This window comes from Alosa alosa, unplaced genomic scaffold, assembly GCF_017589495.1.
Source record: "Alosa alosa isolate M-15738 ecotype Scorff River unplaced genomic scaffold, AALO_Geno_1.1 AALO_1.0_unplaced_659, whole genome shotgun sequence".
Taxonomy (NCBI): domain Eukaryota; kingdom Metazoa; phylum Chordata; class Actinopteri; order Clupeiformes; family Clupeidae; genus Alosa; species Alosa alosa.
Window position 1 is genome coordinate 1 of NW_025962828.1, and position 9,156 is coordinate 9,156.

The window sequence follows — 9,156 nt, forward strand, 5'->3', positions numbered from 1 at the left end:
AATCTGTCAAACTGAAACAAAATCTGAAACTTGCAGAAGTACCTTTGTGTTTGTAGAAAGCATGAAAAAAAGTTAAAAAATTGCAACTCATGTTGAAAAAGAACTCATCTGTAGGCACGCCACGCATGAAAGACAATTTACTCAACAGCATGGCTTGGTTCCCAATGAATCGACAGAGTCAATTAAGTTCTGGGGTTACATTTGCCAAGCCTCGCAGCATCCGGCATGGTTGTCTGTCAAAGCCCAGACAGACACAGCAGAACCCAATCCCAATCATGATAGGGACGATCCTCTTCTTGTTCTCCCATTCATTCTGGCCTTTCAGAGAGCCGATCCATGTAAACACCGTGATAGACGGACCTGAAGTAGGCTACATGGGATGTCGGCTGGCTCCCATCCAGAGGTGGGGTGAGATCAGCACTGCAGAGGCACGGCGGCGAAACCAACCCGATGGTAAAGACAACTGTAATGTGAGTGTAATGGGATTGGGCCACAGGTGAAAGGAATATGGAAGGCAGCTGGCGCGGGCCAGCCTATAGGGTGACATGGTATGGAAAAGGAGAGAGTGACGACTAAGTTGAGGTCAGGTGTCAGTGGAGAAGTGGGCTAGTGGAAAGCTGGGACGGGGCCCACTATGCAAATGGGACAACGGGGCCTGCCTGACATAATCCAGTAGTGTCACACTGCACGGTGATTGGGCGATATGCTGTAGAAGCACATTGTTCGTGCCCTCTGTCAGTGTCTGGGCGCACCTGTGTGTTGTGTGTGTGTGTATGCACTTTTGGGTATTTCTTGTGTGTGTGTGTGTCAGAGGGTAAAACGTTTCTCGGCCTCGTCGGCGACCATTTCGGCAATAGCAAGCGAGGAGGTGGCGGCGGGTGAGGGGGCGTTGCGTACGTGCAGCACCCGACTGCCAATTTCCCCCGTGCCCCCGTCAAACACAAAGTCATCCACAAGGTTCCCATCCTTGTCTAGAGCCTGTGCCCGCACTCCAGATGGACCTCTGAGACACAGACAGACAGACAGACAGACAGACAGACAGACACACATACACACAATTTAACACAAACAAAAATGATGACACCATTGGAATGAATCACAATATACATCACAATAAAGAAGACACTACAAATCACAATGTTAAGATATTACACTATACTTGACAGTATCGACATAACAGTGACCTGACACAGTCATGAATGTCATAAACAAGTCAAACATTTATGACGTAACGCTTCTGTTATTAAGTGACATTCGGTTTTTGTCATAACAAGTTAGGGTTAGAGTGAGTTAGGGTTAGGGTAAGGATTAGGGTTAGAGGTTAGGGTTCATGTGTCATGACAGTGTCATATGTTCATGACAGTGTCATGTCATTCTTATGTCGATACTGTCAAGTAAAGTGTTACCGATGTTTCTTATTATTAATTTTAACATTTGACATCTCAAAAGTATCCAATAAGTAGCTAATACAATCACAACAGAATTCTAAATAATGAGTTATTATAGCCTATATAGATGAGGGGTTAATGATGACAGTAGGAGATCATGGCTTATGAGCCTTACCTGACTACATCACTTAGAGAGAGCTCAGGTATAAACTTCTGCAGGATTTTCACCTGTGCCCCTATGAACACGCCCCTGAACATTTCACCCAAACCATAGGTTATGTTCTTCATCACCAGCTTCTGCAAACCTCTACAGATGCCAATGAAGGAGACAGGATGGTTCAACAGGTTATGTTTGCAACATTAACCTAAAAATGTAGTTTGCTTATGAGAAAATGTACATTTAAAAATCAGGTAATGGCTCTCTGCAAAACAAACAAAGAAGAGATATAGCTCATTTGAATTAATTAAAAACTTGTGACTGAAGTACTCCATAATCAACCCAACCCAAAATGTGCTCATGGTCACAGACATCTTCTCTGGTACCTAAAGGATAGTGCATCTGTGAGGTCCCTAACATTGAGGTCGTATAGCTGGTAGCCTTCACGTTTGAAAGCCAGGACGGCATTGGGACCCAGCCACACTACCGTCCATACGGGGGGTGAAGTGAACTCCCAGGAATGGGAAACGAGGATCTGGCACCTGTCAACATGCATCAGTTCAAAAAGGCAGGTTGCACGCATTATTATCAATGTTTTTGACTCTAATTACAGGATGTAGGATTTAGAATGTAGGATTTCTTTCTTTGAGTCTATGCATTAGTAATAAAAATGTGGGGTTACACTTATGTAAAAGAGAACCCGTTTTGTTTTGGTGCTGCAACTTTTTGCTTGAAATTAACAACTTCTTCCAAAAAGTCTAAAAAGAGCTAAGAGCTTCCCAGTCTAGAGGAACATCATAAAATGATAAATGACCAAACTGACAAAGGAAAACAATATCTTCAAAACAGTATTTTATGAGATACTCTATGCCAGTGGTTCTTAACTGGTCTTGCTTTGGGACCCGCATGTGAAGTGCTTGTAAGTCTACTTGTTTGGAACATGTTGAATGTTGTTTGGAACATTATGAAGTCTTCAACTCCTGATGTCACCTTTCAGAGTACTTGACAGGTTAGTCTTTGACAGGGGTTCTTTGTTTCCATGTGGCATTTTCTCTCATGTGCCAGCAATTCAGTGAACACCGCACACTGGGGTTTCTGTCCCATTTTGCCTCAATTTAAATGAATCCGTATCCTTCTCCAAATATTCAGGGTCATAGCCCACTTGCGTTTACCGCTAAAATGATGTCTAACATGAGCTGTCACATAAATATTGGCTATGTCCACAGAAATGACTGACATACAAATAAAGTCTATCAAAATTCAGGTTCAATATTAGATCTGATAAGGTAACATTTTAAATGGGCAATTTAGTTTTTTTTAACCACAAGCTCCGCGACCCACCCAGAATAGTTCCGCGACCCACTTTTTGGGTCCCGACCAACCAGTTAAGAAACACTGCTCTACGCAATGGTACTGCCTATTATCTTCTAGTATATGTATATAATCAGTGAAAATAACTAAGGGAACATAGTGCTGTCTTCCAGCAGATAGAGTTATGTAAAAGGTTTTTAGGCTCACCGGGTAGATGTTTCCCTGCACGAGGTAGCGTTTCTCTGGCTTGAGCACCAGGTAGTCCCCCCTGAAGGGCACGATACGGGGCTCAGGACTACAACCCGAGATCTGGGACAGTCGGTCAGAGTACAGACCCCCACAAGTCAACACATAACGACAATGCACCTCATCACCCTAGAAACACACACACAAAAACAAACACAATGATTCACAAGAAAATCATGAAGAAAACCTCTCACGCTCAATCTCTCAAATGACTGACCTTGGAGCTTCTAATAGCAATGGGGTATTTAAGACCTATAAAAGAAAGACATACAAATAATGTAATAACTGTATAATCCAAGGTCATTTAGCTCTAAAGTGTGTGAGCGTGTGCACAAATGCGAAAGTGCCTTCACCTTCTGAGATCCTGGCAGGACTCTCCCTCACCACAGTGATGTCAGATGCCTCAAACTCAGTTGTCACGGTTCCCCCTGCCTCTTTAAAATCCTGCCCATATCTGAGGGCAACTTTACGCCAGTCCACTATGCCAGTGTAGGGTGAGTCCAGAGCCATTAAACCCTAAAGCACATGGACACAGAGTGCTAACCAGTGGGCCACGGCTGCCCACCCAACCCATCAAATGGTTGGAGTAATACATAAACATGCTCTGAAGTGAGTGGCACCACACTGAAGATGTCAACTGAAACAGTGCCCATAAACAATGTCCATAGACAAGTCCTTTAAATGCTAGCTAACTACTTGATCACCAGTCATTTTAAGGTATACCTCACTCACCCTACTCTAGTCCTCCTGAGAAATTGATCGGAAGACACAAACTAAGGCCTCTGCTCTGCTTTCACGGCTGTGAAGTTGAAACTGTATTGGTTAGCAGGGATGCTGTTGCCACAAGTTCATACATGGCAACCTCTCTTGAAGTTTCATCATCTGTAAACAGCAGCACATTTGTAATATATTCTGTTTAACATGCAGTACCGGCAGACAATCCTACCGGTCATGCACTGGTTTCACTGGAATAGGCACTGCACTGGAACATAAAACTGAGTAGTAGGACCTTGCTTGTTCAGTGATCCCTTGTCAAGCATACAAAATGTACTCAAGGACTAATGATAGGGATGATGTGCAAATGAGCATTTCACACTTGACCCTCCTCATGTCTGTATGTACGTGTTTTGCAGTTGACTGGAGAATCCCCTTTGCTTCTGTGATGATGTCATGGGACAAAGCTTTGTATTTTCATCCAACTTCCTCAAATGAGTAAAGATAAGACACAGACACACAATGGAGCCAAGTCAACAAAGACAGAACCACACAAAAACATACACCCCCTTTCGTCCATGCACCATCATTCTGGGTCTCATTAAGATCATGATAAGAAACCTTTCTCTTAGGTTACTCAAACAAACTGCTGCCTCGAACATATGGCCTGTCAGTGTCCATCACCGGCCCAAAATGAACTCACGCCCGGGGTATCCACAAAACATAATGAGCGGTGCAATGCACATCGACAAATAATATTAACAACATTACAATATTTCTTTCTGAGGATAACCCCTTCTTTAAAACACACTTGTTCAAGTCAACACCAAAATCTCTTGAATAATTACTTTCATTTCACTAAGACGCTCCTAACTTTACCCACAAATTACCATATGACAAAATCGAAGTTTCTGGTAATAGCAATTGCGGTGTCTGAATACACACATTTCGTGTGTGCTGTTAGACTTATTAAATGCAACCTTAACTTAAAAATACTATTACTCTTTAACATTTTAAGTTACCTTGCGGAGCGCCTGCACGAAGAGGCCTCGCCATTTGTGACTGTTCTCCTCGCTGGAAAAGTCGTAGATCTGTTGGGGCTGCATGCCTGCTGCGGCTCGTCGTGATGCCGTGATCCCGGTTGATCTGTCCGCATCGGCCCCAAAGTCCTAGTGGGTGGGTCGGTCCAGGCACAGCGAAAGTAAACTTAGCTAGCTAACTAAGAGGACTAGTTAAGACACTGAGCCAAAACGCAGCACATCAATTAACTGGACGGTAGCAGAATTAACTGCGCCTTTATGCCATCTGTCGAACGACTGAGAACAACATAAAACTTTTAAGCTCATCTGAGCGCGTCTGGTTTATCAAAGTTATGCTAACTTATTAGCTAACTCGCTACTACACTTTTGAAACCGAGCTCCGAGCTAGCTTTTCAGGCTATCGCTAGTGTTTCTCGCTACTGTATCGTTAGCTACTAGCCAGTTGACAGGCTTTTTTCACCCGCGACAAACAGTGGCTAACATTAGCGAGCTAAGAAGCTAACTCATAGCAATCTGGAAAAGCAAAAATATTTGTTTATTTTGCACGAGTTGTCAGTGGCTCTGATCTAAAGCACCGGATTAAAATGCATCTAATTCGGTGGGAGTTGTATTTCGCAGATCTGCTTTTGAGCCAACTGCTTAGAAGCACATCTGTATGCGCTGGCTGTATCTTTGGCCTTGATGCACAGGGATCCGTGTTGTGGCACAAGAAGATCCTTCATTCAATTCCTGAGGAAGAGTTTCTTTACTTCTGTTTATGAAGGAAATTGTCATCTTTTCCGTGTCTGTCGACAGTACTCTTCATGAAGAAAAACTCCTCGAAAGATCATTCGAAGTAAAATCCCTTGAAAACGTTTCGGGGGTGAATAGAAGAACGCTGGCGTTGTTGTTTTTGTTACTGGTAGCGTTAGTGGAAGTCCCGATTCAACTCTCCCGTTCAGCGTCCGTGTCCATGTTTGAAATAATCTCGGCTCCTCACTTGCTCTCTTTGCGTTCCTGCGTCGGCTCACTTTCCGCATCTGCGTAACGCAAAAGGGAGGGAGGGTTCGCCTGTTGGCCTCCTGGCTGATGGAGTGTGAATAGCAAAGTCGAAAGTCATCCTCAGCGTTTGCATGCAGTTACACCAGCCTTTTAAATTAAGCGCACCCACGAGCTACGTGTCGCTTTGACGGATCGCTCAGGGTCACCACAGAATAACGTAAACATTGCATTCGGAGGCATTTTGCTGTCTTAGAAGACGCGAATGTTTTGATGGTACTTAAATTGAAATGCTTAGTAAACTAATAACTGTTAAGAGAGAATAAACATAAAATTACTTTTTTGTAATGGTAGCAGGCAGGTGTATCATAGTCTTACAGTATACATGGACCTAACATGCCTTTCTATAACAAAATATATGTTTTATAAACCATTGATATGTTTCATATGCAGTCATAAGATTATTATTGCCATTTCCCCCCAGCGATTTTCGTTGTATATGCACGAGATGTTGTCTCCACTTGTCATTATTAGCTCATTTACAATTAAACAATATCGCCACCCAGTGGAAATATCTCACATCTTCACGGGGCTAACTTCAAGGACAAGTGTTGCATGCAGAGATATACAAAAACTTTTTTTTTTTTTGACGCAGCCCATTTCAAAACAGCAGTTGAAGAGCCTTAAATGTTTACATATTTTAATATAGGCTTGAAAATAATATAACTTACCACATTAATTTTCAAATAAAGACTATTCATGATGTCCTAAAGTATGACAAGCACGATAAACTTTTGTGTGTATATATTTTTGTTAACAACACTAAAACTACATATTGAATTCCACCCACATTTAAAAATGTCTAAAAAAAACCCTACATAGCCCAGCTATCAGTATAGAGAAATGTGTGTGCACCAGTTTGATGTCACTAAAGGTTCATCTGCTTCAAAACTGTGTTTAAATATTGCTCCCAAGGTGCCCGTGCCCCCCTGAAAATATGCCAGGCCCCCATATGTCATCATTTTTTTTAAGTTATTTTTTTTTAAAGCTATTTCAATTCACTGATCCAGCTGTACATCCCCAGTTGGTCACTCTGGTCCTCTGATGAGCGTCTGTGTTGCTTTGGACAAGCGTGTCCGCTACCAGAACCATGGCCATACCCATCTCAAGGCCCCCCTTGCAGCTACCTGACAACCCCCTTGTGGGCCCTAGTCCCATTTTGACAACCACTGGTATAGAACACAATTGATATTTTATTTTATTTGTTGTTGAGCATTAAAAACAAATCAAATAAACACAAAATCAAATCTATTATCTTCTTCATCCATACATATTTAAATTGCAGTCAGAATGCAGAATAAATATGTATGTGGGCTATTTTTGTAATTTAACACATTAAACCCATTATGCTGATTGTTGGCAGTATTTGACATTGTTATGACGAGATTATGGAAATTATGACAATTTGTTAACAAATATGAGATCCTATCAGAATACCTCTCAATTACCATTGCCATACCATGACAAAAAACTTAAAACTTTTTTTGTTTATTATTTTTTTTCTTCTAGAATTTCACTGTAATAATAATAATAATAATAATTAAAAATAGTTTTATATAGCACCTTTCTAGATACTCAAGGTTGCTTCACATAACACGTTACATAAGAACAGATCTTCAAACACTTTTGGTGAAAAATCAAAATATTTCCCACTTCCTATACATTCCTCTTATGTGTGTTCCACTTCTCTTATAGTGGCCATTGTTGTAAAGATGTGTGGGCTCATTGGAACCACATGAGCTGCATGGTTTTATATCAGTACAAAGTGATGATTACATTTTGATTTACAAAGATCAATTAAGATAATTTTAGTTCTGTTACAGCACATTTTTTGTTGATACAGTTGATTAAGATAACAGGCAAGAAAATGATGAACAGCTGTTGATTTATGAAGTTAAATTATGCAGCTTAGTTTAAATGCAGAACATCAGTGCCATGGAGATTGAAAAACTAAACACATCCAGAGAGGTAGAACCTCTACTCAGTACAATACAGCAGTGTGTTGTTTGAGATGAGTGAGCTCTGTAAATCCTTTTGAATCTGTCAAACTGAAACAAAATCTGAAACTTGCAGAAGTACCTTTGTGTTTGTAGAAAGCATGAAAAAAAGTTAAAAAATTGCAACTCATGTTGAAAAGAACTCATCTGTAGGCACGTCACGCATGAAAGACAATTTACTCAACAGCATGGCTTGGTTCCCAATGAATCGACAGAGTCAATTAAGTTCTGGGGTTACATTTGCCAAGCCTCGGCAGCATCCGGCATGGTTGTCTGTCAAAGCCCAGACAGACACAGCAGAACCCAATCCCAATCATGATAGGGACGATCCTCTTCTTGTTCTCCCATTCATTCTGGCCTTTCAAGAGAGCCGATCCATGTAAACACCGTATAGACGGACCTGAAGTAGGCTACATAGGATGTCGGCTGGCTCCCATCCAGAGGTCGGTGAGATCAGCACTGCAGAGGCACGGCGGAAACCAACCCGATGGTAAAGACAACTGTAATGTGAGTGTAATGGGATTGGGCCACAGGTGAAAGGAATATGGAAGGCAGCGATGCGGGGCCTGGCCTATAGGGTGACATGGTATGGAAAAGGAGAGAGTGACGACTAAGTTGAGGTCAGGTGTCAGTGGAGAAGTGGGCTAGTGGAAAGCTGGGACGGGGCCCACTATGCAAATGGGACAACGGGGCCTGCCTGACATAATCCAGTAGTGTCACACTGCACGGTGATTGGGCGATATGCTGTAGAAGCACATTGTTCGTGCCCTCTGTCAGTGTCTGGGCGCACCTGTGTGTTGTGTGAGTGTGTGTGTGTATGCACTTTTGGGTATTTCTTGTGTGTGTGTGTGTCAGAGGGTAAAACGTTTCTCGGCCTCGTCGGCGACCATTTCGGCAATAGCAAGCGAGGAGGTGGCGGCGGGTGAGGGGGCGTTGCGTACGTGCAGCACCCGACTGCCAATTTCCCCCGTGCCCCCGTCAAACACAAAGTCATCCACAAGGTTCCCATCCTTGTCTAGAGCCTGTGCCCGCACTCCAGATGGACCTCTGAGACACAGACAGACAGACAGACAGACAGACAGACAGACACACATACACACAATTTAACACAAACAAAAATGATGACACCATTGGAATGAATCACAATATACATCACAATAAAGAAGACACTACAAATCACAATGTTAAGATATTACACTATACTTGACAGTATCGACATAACAGTGACCTGACACAGTCATGAATGTCATAAACAAGTCAAACAT

General features: G+C 42.3%; 1 protein-coding gene across 1 annotated transcript; it reads right to left on the bottom strand.

Annotated features, from left to right (window-relative positions):
- Nucleotides 1-213: 213 nt before the first annotated feature.
- On the bottom strand, nucleotides 214-4,922 carry LOC125290553 (L-2-hydroxyglutarate dehydrogenase, mitochondrial-like; the record flags this gene model as incomplete). The annotated part of the gene is given in 8 exon segments (XM_048237221.1): nucleotides 214-1,003; nucleotides 1,564-1,695; nucleotides 1,932-2,030; nucleotides 2,032-2,087; nucleotides 3,064-3,231; nucleotides 3,320-3,354; nucleotides 3,456-3,618; nucleotides 4,839-4,922. Coding segments are annotated over 8 exon segments (933 nt in total).
- Nucleotides 4,923-9,156: the final 4,234 nt, after the last annotated feature.